Raw genomic sequence first — 15391 nt, 5'->3', positions numbered from 1 at the left:
GATTAACCTGGTTGTGTGGCATGAAGCATTGTCCTGGTGGAAAACCCAATCCTCAGAGTTAGAGAACATTGTCAGAGCAGAAGGGAGCAAGTTTTCTTCCAGGATAACTTTGTGTGTAGCTTGATTCATGTGTCCTTTACTAACAAAAGTCTGTCCCATTCCAGCCTTGCTGAAGCACCCCCCAGATCATTACCAATCCTCCAGCAAATTTTACAATGGGTATGAGACACTGTGGCTTGTAGGCCCCTCCGGGTCTCTGTCTAACCATTAGACGACCAGGTCATGGGAAAAGCTGAAAATCGGACTCATCAGAAAAGATGACTTTACTTCAGTCCTTTATGTTCTCAGTCATAGAGGTCATCGTAACCGTAGGTGCTAAAGAAGGCAACTGGACTTGCTTGAAATTCTTGAAGACATTTCACCTCTCATCCGAAAGGCTTCTTCAAGTTTTTTTTAGAAGAAGAAACCTTTATTTGTCACATGCACACTTCAAGCACAGTGAAATTCATCCTCTGCATTTAACCCATCTGAAGCAGTGAACACACGCACACACACCCAGAGCAGTGGGCAGCCACACTAGAGTGCCTGGGGAGCAGTCAGGGGTTAGGTACCTTGCTCAAGGGCACTTCAGCCCAAGGCGGCCCCACGTTAACCTAACTGCATGAGGAAGCCCATGCAGACAACATGCAAACTCCACACAGAAAGGCCCTCACCGGCTGCTGGGTTCAAACCTGGAACCTTCTTGCTGTGAGGCGACCATGCTAACCACTACACCACCGTGCCGCCGTTCTGTCTGACTAGTGGGAAGTTCCAGGTATTTATCCTCTAGTGGACCAAAAGCAATCCTAAAGAGTGTTGTTAAGGTCACATAGGTTGTTGACCCTCTCAGGCCAAGTTTACATTAGACCGTATCTGTCTCGTTTTCTTCGCGGATGCACTGTCCGTTTACATTAAACCGCCTGGAAACGCCGGGAAACGGGAATCCGCCAGGGTCCACGTATTCAATCTAGATCGTGTCTGATCCGGTGCTGTGTAAACATTGAGATACGCGGATACGCTGTGCTGAGCTCTAGCTGGCGTCGTCATTGGACAACGTCACTGTGACATCCACCTTCCTGATTTGCTGGCATTAGTCATGTGACGCGACTGCTGAAAAACGGCACGGACTTCCGCCTTGTATCACCTTTCATTAAAGAGTATAAAAGTATGAAAATACTGCAAATACTGATGCAAATACTGCCCATTGTGTAGTTATGATTGTCTTTAGGCTTGCCATCCTTCCACTTGCAAGTGGTAAGTGATGTGCGCTGGGATCACACACACAGCGGCTCAGTCCCGAAAACACAGCTTGTGCACTTCACTCGCGCGCTCTGTGAGCTGCGCAGGGCCGGAGTGCGCACCCTCCAGAGGGCACTCGCTGTTCAGGGCGGAGTGATTTGGAGCGCAGGATGCCTGCGGAGCCGAGCGTATCCGTGTATTGGTGTTGCTGTGTGCACGCAAATCGTGTATTGTTGTTGCTGTGTGCACACTAATCGTTTTAAAAAGGTTAATCTGATGATCCGCTGATACGGTCTAATGTAAACATGGGCTCAGGCTACGTTTACATTAGACCGTATCTGTCTCGTTTTCTTCACGGATGCACTGTCCGTTTACATTAAACCGCCTGGAAACGCCGGGAAACGGGAATCCGCCAGCGTCCACGTATTCAATCCAGATCGTGTCAGCTCCGGTGCTGTGTAAACATTGAGAATACGTGGATACGCTGTGCTGAGCTCTAGCTGGCGTCTCATTGGACAATGTCACTGTGACATCCACCTTCCTGATTCGCTGGCGTTGGTCATGTGACGCAACTGCTGAAAAACGGCGCGGACTTCCACCTTGTATCACCTTTCATTAAAGAGTATAAAAGTATGAAAATACTGCAAATACTGATGCAAATACTGCCCATTGTGTAGTTATGATTGTCTTTAGCTTGCCATCCTTCCACTTGCAAGTGGTAAGTGATATGCACTGGGATCACACACACAGCGGCTCAGTCCTGAATCACAGCTTGTTCACTTCACTCCCGTGCTCTGTGAGCTGCGCAAGGCCGGAGTGCGCACCCTCCAGAGGGCACTCGCTGTTTAGGGCGGAGTGATTTGGAGCGCAGGATGCCTGCGGAGCCGAGCATATCCGTGTATTGGTATTGCTGTGTGCACGCAAATCGTGTATTGGTGTTGCTGTGTGCACACTAATCATTTTAAAAACGTTAATCTGATGATCCGCTGATACGGTCTAATGTAAACATGGGCTCAGTCATCCCATAGGTGTTAGAGCCAACGACCTACAGATCACCCTAACGACCCTCTAGGCCGCTAACACTGTTCACACCCAGCCTCCAGTGACCCTAACACCTACAGGATGACTGAAAGGGTCAACGACCCATGTAACCTCAATGACTCTCCTTAGGGTTGCTTTTGGTCCACTAGAGGATAAATACCTGGAACTCCCCACTAGTCAGATAGAACTGAAGAAGCCTTTGGATGAGAGGTGAAATGTCTTCAAGAATTTCAAACAAGTCCAGTTGCCTTCTTTAGCATCTACAATCCTTATGGCCTTTAGGTCTTATGGTCTTTAGCAAACCTCAACCTGGCTCTTCTTTGCTTCTCACTGATGAAGGGCTTTTTTCTAGCTTTGCATGACTTCAACCCCACACGGAGGAGCCTTGCTGTGCACTTAACCTCAGCTGCCATTTACCATTCTTTTTGTAGGTCACTTGATGTCATCCTATGGTTGTTGAGTGACAGTTGAAGGAGTTGACAATCACCCCAGTCAGTGGAGAGTCATTTTCGGCCTCTACTAGTCTGTAACTTTGTTGTCCCCAATGTCTGCTACTTGACCTTGTTCTTATGAACTGCTGTCTTTCAAATTTTGAGGATGGAAGCAACCTGACGCTCACTGTATCCCTCTAAGGCTACATCCACACAACAATGGCAACGAGATGTTATTTAAAAATATATCGCGTCCAAATGGGCAACGATCAGTAAAATATCAGGTCCATATGGCAACGCAACGCTTGCTGAAAACGATGCAATACACATGCCACACCTCTAGGGGCGCTGTAAGACGATCCCTTCGGAGACACCAGAACAATAGAAGAAGTAAGGACGCATGCGCATAAACTATTATGTGCGAGACTTCATATTAGCCACAAAGTCAGGAAAATCTGTTCGTAAAATTACGTTATAATGACCAAATACAATGAAAAGTATTTTTCCAGTCTCACCTGTGAAAGGTAATCCCATGTGATCTCGTTTGGACGGCAAACCTGTTGGTACAGTTAAACGCAGCTAATCTTTATTCTCCGCTTTGACCTATCCAATATGGCGGCGAGGATGACGTATGATTCTAAGCGGAAGGCGGCGTCTTTAATGGTCCGGAATAAATTGAATGCTACACGTTGATGGATTAATTTGTTGTTTCTCACCTGTGAAAGGTAATCCCATGTGATCTCGTTTGGACGGTAAACCTGTTGGTACAGTTAAACGCAGCACATGAATCTTTATTCTCCGCTTTGACCTATCCAATATGGCGGCGAGGATGACGAATGATTCTACGCGGAAGGCGGCGTCTTTAATGGTCCGGAATAAATTGAATGCTACACGTTGATGGATTAATTTTCTCTTCTATGCCCTTTTTGAGGAATGTATTGTAGGACTAAAACCAACATCTGAAGAGGTGAGATCGCTCCTTTTTTTCCCTATTTTTGCTGGCGGGATTGACTCTGCCCTAAGGGCAGAGTCTCTCTCTCTCTCTCTCTCTCTCTCACTTTGCACCATCTCATCTCATCTCATCTCCTTATCTCTAGCCGCTTTATCCTTCTACAGGGTCGCAGGCAAGCTGGAGCCTATCCCAGCTGACTACGGGCGAAAGGCGGGGTACACCCTGGACAAGTCGCCAGGTCATCACAGGGCTGACACATAGACACAGACAACCATTCACACTCACATTCACACCTACGGTCAATTTAGAGTCACCAGTTAACCTAACCTGCATGTCTTTGGACTGTGGGGGAAACCGGAGCACCCGGAGGAAACCCACGCGGACACGGGGAGAACATGCAAACTCCGCACAGAAAGGCCCTCGCCGGCCACGGGGCTCGAACCCGGACCTTCTTATTGTGAGGCAACAGCGCTAACCACTACACCACCGTGCCGCCCCACTTTGCACCATTACACAATAAATATTCACAGTGAAAATATTTTGTAAGCGCGTTTCATGAACCAAGTTATAGGATTTGTTGACAACTCGCATCGAGTTCGTTACACTTCTACCTGGCGTGAAGCACTCACAGTCATGTGGTTGTGACATCATCGTAAACAAATCCGTTCTACTCATCCAGACGACTTCACAACGGCAACGTTGCCAGATCTTTCCACTCTGGAACCCGTTCTCAAAAAGATTGCGTTTTGGGCACCCAAAATGCCGGTGCCGTGTGGACGCCAGGCCTAAACGATAAGCAATTGTATCGGAGTCACCTGAATCCGTTGCCGTGTGGACAGGGCCTAAGAGTATAACGATGACCACAGCAGTGGTTTTCATACTTTTCCTTGTTAAATAACATTTGGTTCAGGTGATCACCTAATCAGTACCTCATTACATAAAATGAGGTGTGCTTATGCTGGAATTCCAGCACAGATACTGGAATGAAATGGCTGCCATATATAGAGATACAAAAAAATTCAAGTGGTATCTTAATTTGTTTTTCAGAGCTGCATAATAGTTTGAGAAATCAATCAAACCTTGAGAAAGATCTTTGTTTTTCCTATCTGCCAGTCATCATTATGTCCCAGGATTGCTGTCGCTATTCTCCGGCATGTCCCACGCAGATCCTCCTATAAATTAGTGAGCAGTTGAATAAAATCTAAAACACTTGGGGGAGTTCTGTTTCAAGAAAATAATCAACAACGTCATGGTTGGATTCATCCCAACAAAAAGGAGAGTTACTGTTACTACCCTGAAGTTGATCATTTTCCAATTACAGCATGTCCCCAAATGTTTTATTCTTCACTGTAAAAATGAGGTGATCAAGTTGCATTGTGCTAACTTATGAGTTTCAATGAAATCACAATTTTAAGACAACCAGGTTACTCACTTTTTAAACTTAAAACAACTAATCTTCTTTTACAGTCAGCAATGTTAATTAAAGAATAATACATCATATGTTTCATCCATTTCTAGTGACATTTCATGTTGTAGTATGTCCCTGAAATAAGTTAGTTCCTGTTATCACATATTATAGCAACCTCTTTTTCTCTTTCATGAAATTAAGAGAATAAAAAAGTTTTTCTAGTGATGTAAAACTTACCGACTGTTACAAAGCACTAACACTGGAGACTCCTTCTATAAATGCTAAATACAGTACCGTCCACGATTATTTGTAAAAGTTTCATAAAAAGGGTTAGAAAAAAAATCCACCTTTTAGTGAAGTAGCTTCATATCACACTGAAAAAATGAGAAAAATCCAACCTTTAATTGAAATAAATTTATTCAGAAGAAAAACAAATTCCTCAACAAGAAAAAATTATTTTCAGCAAAAACATGTGTCACTATTATTGGTACCCTGCATTTAATACTTTGTACAACCTCCCTTTGCCAGTAAAACAGCACTGAGTCTCTTCTATAACATTTTATAAGGTTGGAGATACAGAGCAGGGAATCTGAGACCATTCCTCTTTACACAATCTCTCCAGATCATCCAGGGTACTCGGCCCTCTCTTGTGCTCTCTCCTCTTCAGCTCAGCCCACACGTTTTCACTGGGGTTCAGGTCAGAGGACTGAGATGGCCAGGGCAGAAGCTTGATTCTGTGGTCAGATAACCATTTTTGTGTTGATTTGGACATATGCTTCACATTATTGTCCTGCTAGAAGATCCAGTGATGACACAGTTTTAGTTTCCTGCCACAGACAGCCAGATTTTGATTTAAAATGTCCTGGTATTTCATGGAGTCCATGATGCCATGTACCCTAACAAGGTTTCCAGGGCCTTTGGAGGAAAAACAGCCCCAAAACATCACAGAATTTCCACCATATTTTACATTTGGGATCAGATTCCTTTTATTATAGCCATCCTTCTTTTTATACTAAACCCACCTTGAGTGTTTATTGCTAAAAAGCTCCATTTTTTTTTTTACATCAGACCATAGAATACGGTTCCAGTCAAAGTTGTAGTAGCTTTTCACAAAAATCAGGTGCTTATGTTTGTTGTTAGTCAAAGTCCCTCCCACGCCAGGCTCTGGTCTTCTCAGGCAGTCTTCTGTCCCAGTACTATCCAACTCTTTGAGGCACATGGGTGCAGCACTGATCTCCGTTTCAACAGCCCTCAGCCTTTCGCCTATTGAGGTATTTCACCTGACGTCACAGGGTCACGTGACGCCCCGGTGTCCGCCATTTTGAATGTCAAGCTAGCTAATGTCAACAACAGTAACTGGTATGTTACTGTAGCAATGTTTACGTTCAGTCATTTGGATGACTGTTAAAACCTTTCAGTCTCAAGTTTTTCCTTTACTGGATTTACTAGTTTACTGAGCTAGCGCGCCGGCCGCCGGCAGGCTAGCGCGCGCTAGCTCCCAGCTTGGCCGAGCGCGCTAGCTCAGTAAACTAGTAAATCCAGTAAAGGAAAAACTTGAGACTGAAAGGTTTTAACAGTCATCCAAATGACTGAACGTAAACATTGCTACAGTAACATACTAGCTATGATGTTGTTGACATTAGCTAGTGCTAACAGCTAGTTGCTAATACACTGCTACAACTACACCGACCCTAATAATACAGTTCTTGGTCATTGCCTGATAACAGCAAATTTATAACGGGCCATGTCTCAACAGACTAAGAAGTTATTTCAATGACATTTAATAACATTTTGTTTATCCTGAGGACCGAAAGTAAATGAAAATGTGAACAAACCTTAGCTGTAATAAGATGGCGACCATCGGCTCCAGGGACGACCCGCTGATGTAGGCATGTTACCCAGCCTGACACAAAATATTTGTAGGTATCCAAACTCTTATACGCTTTCAGATCAATACCTGTGTATGGCGATGGGTTTTTAACGACATAGATATACAGATCATGTGGGCCAAAGTCAGGTAAAGACGAGGGCTTCGTGTACTTCCGTACGTCAGTGAACAATCCTGGTGGAAGCAGGTAAACCTCGTTCTCTAAGCCTGCTAACCTCAATTTTTGCAAATACCTCTCCCTCTGCTCACCCTGTAAATGCCCTACGTCGCTGGATAGTGAAGGTGTTTTCTGCATCTCGCTCCTTTTTCTTTTATGTTTTTCGTTTGTCGCCTTCCTCGCATTCAAACTGATTCGAGCCATGCCGTCCAAAATGGCAGCATCACATGACTTGGTCACGTGGGTGAAATACCTCAATTATATAGCTGGAGTTACAGCAGGGGGCTAGTCCTCTGGTAACCGCAAGAGTTTGACTCCCTACTTGCATCTGTATTGCAGCATGCCTTGACAGATGGAAGTAGGTACCATTTTTATGATGGTCATTGGTAGAACTCACGATCTCCCAGTTGAGAGGCTAACCGCTAGGCCAACTCAACTCACGGTCTTTTGTGGTTAACTGAGAGAAAAGGCTTTTTTTTTGGCATATCTTCCAAATGATTTGTTAGCATGGAGGTGGCCTCTAATGGTGGTTTTGGAGACTTGGAAACCCCAAGATTTAACTTTTTCTTGTAGTTCACCAACAGTGATCCTTGGGGACTTTCTTTGTCTCTCTTACCCTCCTCCTCACTGTACGTGGGGTGAAAAATAAACTTGGGTCCTCTTCCAAGCAAATTTGTAACAGTTCCAGTTGGTGTCCATATTTTTATTATTGCCCCAATAGTAGAAATGGACATTTTCAGGTGAGTAGCTATTTTTTTTATAACCATTCCCTGACTTCTGAAGGTCAACACAATTCTCCCTCATTTGGTTTGTGCGTTCTCTTATCTTTCCCATGTTGAAGATTTCTTGATGAGGGATTTGTTTTTGTCTGAATACATTTATTTCAATTAAAGGTTGTATTTCTCTAATTTTTTTCAGTATGAGATGAAGCGACTTCACCAAAAGGTGGAGTTTTTCTAACCCTTTTAACTTATCTTTCAAGAGGTGCCAATAATTGTGGAGGGCACTGTAAATGTCTTCTTACAGAGCAGATCACCAAATGGACAATTCTACGTTTTTAATCTGTTAATGTGGAGCATTCACCATACATATCCTTGTAAATTACTGGGATGTTGTTACTCAAGAAACAGTAAAGTATTGGAATAAGTTTACTAATGTGTACCTGCGATTTGAAAATTCAGTACTCTGGTGGTATAAGGTATATTAGCTGTAAGCCATGTCTATACAGTTCAGAGTCTCAGACATTATATCTTAAGTACAATATAGCGAATAAAGAGGCTACTGAGTGTATAACACAACACATTGCTCATGACCATGGTCATTGGTCATGACTTGAGATGATGTCTATTATTGGGAATTTGCATGTTAGTGTTCTTCAACCTGAAGATCATTCACTTGTTTATAGTTTGACAGATTGTGCTATGCTTTCCTGTCCACCTGTAAATAGGCTGGTTTGGCCATCAGTATGAAGACCCTGTAACGTTCCACAAATTCAGCGAAGGTGTAGCGTATGGGATATCCAGCCCTGCGGATCCGAATGGTCTCCATCATTCCGGAATACCGCAGTTGCCGTACACACAACCCCCTATCAAACAACTGTATGGGGAAAAAAGATCAGAAGTTACAGTGATATTCAGCACTCATACCCTTTTATCTCAAACGCAGTCAGTTATGCTTGGTGTCCGAAGTTTGCTTCTGTAGTTTTCAACTACTGATACAAAGCTAGGCGTAGGAGAAGCTTCTGACTAGCATTTAGCATTGTGCTAACTCAAACCTTAAACCATATGGAGTTGTTCAGTGTCTCAACTAATCTTGAGGACATAACCTCTCACACTATTTGACACTATTGTCTGGAAAATGAACAAAAAGCTAAAAACAGTCATTGAAGCCAAATCACTCCCCCCCAGCACACTCCACAGTAGTATGACTCATGCAGGAGGTGTGGCCAAAAGCGTAAAGACAGTAAATCAGATAATAATATCATCCAATACAGACTTCTACTCTACAGACTTCTTCTCTAAGACACAGTACTGTGCAAAAGTCTTCGACACATGTAAAGAAATGCTGTAGACCAAAAATGGCTTCAAAATAATGAAATGAAATGTTTCAACATTTAAAAAAAAGAGACTGTAAGCCATAATAAATGAAACAAAGTCAATATTTGGTGTGAGACGACCCTTTGCTTAAAAAAAAAAAAGTAGTCTCAGGTGCAATGAGTGCAGTTTTATAAGGAAATGAGCTGTAGGTTTTACTGAGCATCTTGCAGAACCAGCCACAGTTCTTCTGGACACTTTGACTCTCACACTCACTTCTTAATTTTGCCCCAAAACCCAGCAGCCTTCATTATGTTTTCTTTTTTACAGAGGTGGAAAGTAACGATGTACATTTACTTGAGTACTGTACTTAAGTACACTTTTTGAGTATCTGTACTTTACTTGAGTATTATTTTTTTTGGAAACTTATGACTTTAACTTCACTACATTTGAAAGACAAATATCGTACTTTTCACTCCACTACATTTCTATCAAGGTCCTCGTTACTCGTTACTATGAAGCAGTTTTGAAAGCGGATGTTTTTTCTTTTCTTTTCTAAAACGTGATTGGTTTTTTCACAGGTGACACTGAGACAGCCGATCAGTAATCAGTAGGGTCAGGTCAGTTGATGGCAGAATGGAAGGAGGTGGTTCTTCTGGAGAATGCGTGGACCCATGAACCCATGTTTCAGTTTTCTGAAAGGATTAAAGATACGTTTCATTTTAAATGTTTGATTTGTTTGCCTAAAACGAACCACATCACGGCCTACAAAAACTCGCCGTCCAACGTGCGGAAGCATATTGAGGTATATAAACGTTTTATTCCAAGAGAAAGCTTGCAATAAAGTTGTCTGTGCTTTTAGAGCTAGCGATAACATTGCAATAGCTATGCAGTCTGGTTAGTCAAATGACTTTCTATGGATTTGCCCGCCAAGTTGCCGTAGCCTTGTCCACGGCTAACATTTACACATAGCTAGTTAACTTGGACACAGTTAGCATGTAAAAACAGAGCTACGCTAACATGAATAACATTAACTTATCTGAAGTCCTTTTAGAAATGTTTTAGCATAATCTTGCCAAATAAACAGAATGTAGAAATCTTTCTTTTTTAGTAACGTTAGCTACCCAATATGATTTCGAGTTTGAAAAGAGTTTGCTAGCATGTCAGGAGCTTCACTGACTACCTAGCTTAATGTTAAACCACTATGATGTCATAGCATGCATTCATTTTGTGAATTCACATTTCTGTCTTTGGTAATGTTAACATTGTAGCTTTTCTGACCTTGCATAATTACTATAGGTACTATGTATTTTTTTTTCCAGTAGCCAAAGAGGAAAAACTAGCTAGCATCTTATTATGATTCTGACACTGCCGTATCAGAACACTACCATGCTGCTTTGTGGACAATGGATCCTTTTTGTCAATTCAGTTGTTTCATTTTATAACGTTCTACCAGGTGTTTATTCTACAGGTTCTACAAGTTAGTCAGTAAATCCAGTAGGTTGCTTCAGAGATATTAGGTTTTGTAAGCGCTGTGGCAATAATACAATAATGCGTTGACAGAAAATGTACTTTTAAAGACCCACTGACACAACTTTTTACACCAAGTAATATGTATATTTATTGTTTTATTGCTGTATTGTGAAATAAAATATCCAAAACTCAACTTGAATAAAGGGTCGTCTTTGTAGAAAATCAAGAATTTCAGAGCCGATTTTGTGTTTTTTGCCCCGGCTTCTACAAGCGCCATGAGCCATTTGCCCGTTTTTGCCGCTAGGGCGAGTGACGTCACATCAGTGTATGTCGTTCTGGATTGCATGAAAACAAAACATGGCTCATGTCGAAGACGATCACTTCTCTTGTTCTTCGTCAAGTTTCAGTGGCGAATATGCGGATATTTCTGATTCAGAGCATGAAGAAGAGTGTTATGAAGAATATCCAAAACTCGGCGTTTTACCGTATCAGTTTGAACCAACACAGTCGGCATCAATACAAAAATAAGAATAACATAAAGAGACAAAAGAACATTTGAACAATTTCATGGCATGTAGAAGTTGAAAACAATGTCTGCATGGTCTGTGACAAACCTCAGATTCAATATTTGGTATAACCTCCTCTGCATGATCTGGCACATGTACATTGGGTTCTGAGTCTTCTATTTCTTGGAGCATCTAATTTGAAGAAAGTTGCATTATATTATAGTCTGTCAGTATTTCGATTTCTATAATAAGACACGGAGGAGGGGGTGATGAAAGGAATTTGTTGTAATTTTTTTTCTTTTATGGTATAGGAAAAAACATGCTGGATGACATCTTATATCTATCACTCCACACATATATCATGTATATTATCCTAACTAAATATATGAAACAAGGTATTGGCCTTTCAGTTGTTGTACATTACTGGTATTAGCTGCTTTGGCCTATTGATAAGTAATATGCAATGGTATAAGACGCATTTGTGACGTTACAATAAAATTTTAAACAACATACATGTATTGAATAACAACGCATAGCCACGTACCCTGGCTCGTTCTCTTTTGGCAAAGGCACCACCGGACTTTCGCTTTTTGACCGCCCCTTCGGGGGGTCTGCTGTCATTTGTTTCTCTTTTGATAGATTGATTCGGCCCGGGCCTGTCAAACAACGTCGGCACAGCTGACTCCTCCAACACCAGTAGATAAGTTGGATCAAACGTTCTTCGAGTTCTGGACGACAAAGTGAAACAGTGCTCCTCGAAATGTGCTGAACAGAGACGTGACCATTTTGTTGACTTCCAGTTCGCACGTGTTTTGGAAACGTTTCTTTCCCACTCTTTTGCTATTTCAGGGTGTTTTTTCCAAGGAAAGGACTGGAGTTTCACTCCTTCCGACGTGGTGTTAGAACACCCGTAAGCCACACATATAATCCCTTTTCGGTTAGACGCCATTTAACTTTTTCACGCAAGGAAATCACAACAAAACCACAGCTCAATATCACAAGACTTGTGAGAACTGAACCAACATAGTGACTTGTAAACAAAAACGACACACTGATGTGACGTCACTTCCGGCATCTCTGAATGAGCCCAGTTCATATCCAGGTCAATCTCCCTGCGCGAAATTTAAAATTACTTCTGATGTTTAAAACGGACAGTTAAACCAAGAATTAAAACCAGAATTTATCTTTGGAGTCATATATTGTTTGTTTAAAAATTAATACGAAATGACTGTCAGTGGGTCTTTAATACTTAAGTATTTTTAAAAGCAAGTACTTCAGTACTTTAACTTAAGTAAAAATTTGACTGGACAACTTTCACTTGTATCAGAGTAACATTTGACCAGTGGGATCTGTACTTTGACTTAAGTAATGAAGTTGGGTACTCTGTCCACCTCTGCTTTTTTTAATCTGAAAAGTGGTATCTTATGTAATCCTCTGCTCAGATACAAACTTTTTTTTCTTTAACATTAAATTTTGTGCTGGAAAATGAACGTTTGGAAATCAAAATTTTTTTTTGTACTGACTCGACAATGTAGAAGTCATGAAATAGAAATCTATAACAAAGTTTGTATTTAAAAAAAAGGGTGCCTAAGACTTTTGCACAATACTGTACAGTATGTATAGTGCATGATGCTAAACTGGTGGCTACTTTTCCTCACCCATCCTTGTTGGCTATATTAGTCTGGAGGCTTTAGTACAAAATTAAAGATGCAAACTTTGTACATGAAACATGTTTTGATCAATCAGTTACATACAGGGTAAAGGAACAGATCCAGATACAAATTTCTAGGCTCAGACTCACCATCGGTCTTTTGAGTTCGTTGGGTTTGATGCAGCGCACGAAGAAGGGCTGGCACGTGCTCAGAGTCCTCATGAGCAGCTCGAGGGAGCGTTTGAACTGACTGCTCAGGGTCGGAGAACGCTTCCGAGTCTCTATACCCTGACCAAACACGTACACATGCAGATTAACACTTAGGAAATCACAAGAGTGTGGAATCCTTGAGAAAGTGCTCACTATTGCAAACACGTTCTACAAACACGTACACACAATTATGCACAAAACACACAAATACAACATACGCACACACTAAAAAGTCTACAGGGTTTATAGTCACCTCAACCATTCCTGCTCTCCAAAGCTTCCGTCTTTGTCTTATATCGAGCGACCTCTCATGCTTTTCTCTTCTTGTATTTGACTTTCTGTCTTTTACTGATATTGGACTCATTGAGTTTCTGTCTGTATCTGTCTGAGTTTTGTGTTAGCATAATGAAGAAAAGACACAGATGGGCAGATATAATATCATGAAAAAGAAAAAAAAAAGGCAAAACTCAGGTTTGGAGGTTTTATTCCCTCCTCTAGCTCACTCAGTGCCAGGAAAGTTATATGCAATCTGAACTTCTGCTTAGAAGAAGTTTTTGAAAAGAACCAGCCACATTGCACTTGAACTCGAACCAGAACCTTTCTCACCAGTCGATGACTAAGATTTCCCAAGAATGCATCACTCTACTGAATGCCACTGTTGGGTTTATTAAATCATGCTGCTACACTGCCAGAGCTGCTTTCCACTGAGAAATCAACCACAGGAATGAGTTTTGAGGGAAAGACACCGCAGAGAGTGCATTGTAGATTAATGGTGCAGAGATACAGGCTGTTAGCACTGCAGATGGGGAGCGTACAGGGACACACAACCACCGATTACCTGCTGAGGAGACATGGTGGTCGGCACATAGCCACAGAGATACTGGAGGTCAGAGTGATGGGTCGATAGATGGAATGAGAGAGAGAAAGAGAATTGACTAGTGTTAGAAGAGAATGGTAAGGCAGAATAGACAGCGTCTCGGCTAAGAGAGAATAGCGCATGACGATAAGCAATAAACACAATGAAGCCTGACATCACCATGTTGAAGCAGTGTTAGTATGTGAGACAGAGCAACTGCCAAAACTAAAAAAAAAAAAGTAGAAAGGGGAAAAAAGTGTATATTATGTCTGGGGGGGACAAAAAACAGTAATGTTCAATCTTTCATCATTTAGTCAACATAAACTCAGGCCTGACTGTGCTGTGAGTGATATGTTTCCAAAGTGGAGTTAATGGAGGAACATAAATGCAGGATAAATAGGGATTTAGTATCGGAAAAGGGCATCACCATGGCAACATCAGCCTGAAAGATCTGTTTGATGAACTTGTTTTTGGAAGAGTGCACCAGCTGGATGATGTCGCTGTGGAGACTGTCTCTGTTCTTCTCCAAAAAACCTGTTAAGATATTAACAGACCCTAAGATACTGTTGATATAATAATGGAATACTGAAATAACCCCAAATAAATGGTATTTAACTATTAAAAATAATGTTCTTTTAACATTCAAAAAGGAATTAAAAGTAGCCTAGGAATATATCATGATACACCAAAGTGCTGCTGAATTCTCAAATCTGATTGGTCAGAAGGTGTTGATTAATCTTCTATAAAAGCAGGTCTGAACATAGTTCCTGAAAATGACACTTAGGTGGGGTTTACATTAGACCGTATCAGCGGATCATCAGATTAACGTTTTTAAAACGATTAGCGTGCACACAGCAACGCCAATACACGATTCGCGTGCACACAGCAACGCCAATACACGGATACGCTCGGCTCCGCAGGCATCCTGCGCTCCAAATCACTCCGCCCTGAACAGCGAGTGCCCTCTGGAGGGTGCGCACTCCGGCCCTGCGCAGCTCACAGAGCGCGCGAGTGAAGCGCACGAGCAGTGATTTGGGACTGAGCCGCTGTGTGTGTGATCCCAGTGCATATCACTTACCACTTGCAAGTGGAAGGATGGCAAGCCTAAAGACAATCATAACTACACAATGGGCAGTATTTGCATCAGTATTTGCAGTATTTTCATACTTTTATACTCTTTAATGAAAGGTGATACAAGGCGGAAGTCCGCGCCGTTTTTCAGCAGTCGCGTCACATGACCAACGCCAGCGAATCAGGAAGGTGGATGTCACAGTGACGTTGTCCAATGACGACGCCAGCTAGAGCTCAGCACAGCATATCCGCGTATCCTCAATGTTTACACAGCACCGGACCAGACACCATCTGGATTGAATACGTGGACCCTGGCGGATTCCCGTTTCCCGGCGTTTCCAGGCGTTTTAATGTAAACGGACAGTGCATCCGCGAAGAAAACGAGACAGATACGGTCTAATGTAAACTTGGCCTTATATTAATGTGCTTGTACAAA

General features: G+C 42.1%; 1 protein-coding gene across 2 annotated transcripts in view; it reads right to left on the bottom strand.

Moving 5' to 3' along the window:
- The window catches only part of myo7ab (myosin VIIAb), a 156402-nt gene that overhangs the window by 70843 nt on the left and 70168 nt on the right, over positions 1–15391 (bottom strand). For both annotated transcript variants that reach the window (XM_060936076.1, XM_060936078.1), the window contains exons 15-18: positions 14312–14418; positions 12969–13106; positions 8593–8751; positions 4782–4874 (exon numbers count right to left, since the gene is read on the bottom strand). In XM_060936076.1, the coding sequence (XP_060792059.1) occupies positions 4782–4874; positions 8593–8751; positions 12969–13106; positions 14312–14418 (497 nt within the window). The remainder of the gene's footprint in view (positions 1–4781; positions 4875–8592; positions 8752–12968; positions 13107–14311; positions 14419–15391) is intronic.

This window comes from Neoarius graeffei, chromosome 12 (genome assembly GCF_027579695.1).
Source record: "Neoarius graeffei isolate fNeoGra1 chromosome 12, fNeoGra1.pri, whole genome shotgun sequence".
Lineage (NCBI taxonomy): Eukaryota > Metazoa > Chordata > Actinopteri > Siluriformes > Ariidae > Neoarius > Neoarius graeffei.
The sequence above is the reverse complement of the archived record's forward strand: the minus strand, read 5'-3'. Positions and strand labels throughout refer to the sequence as shown.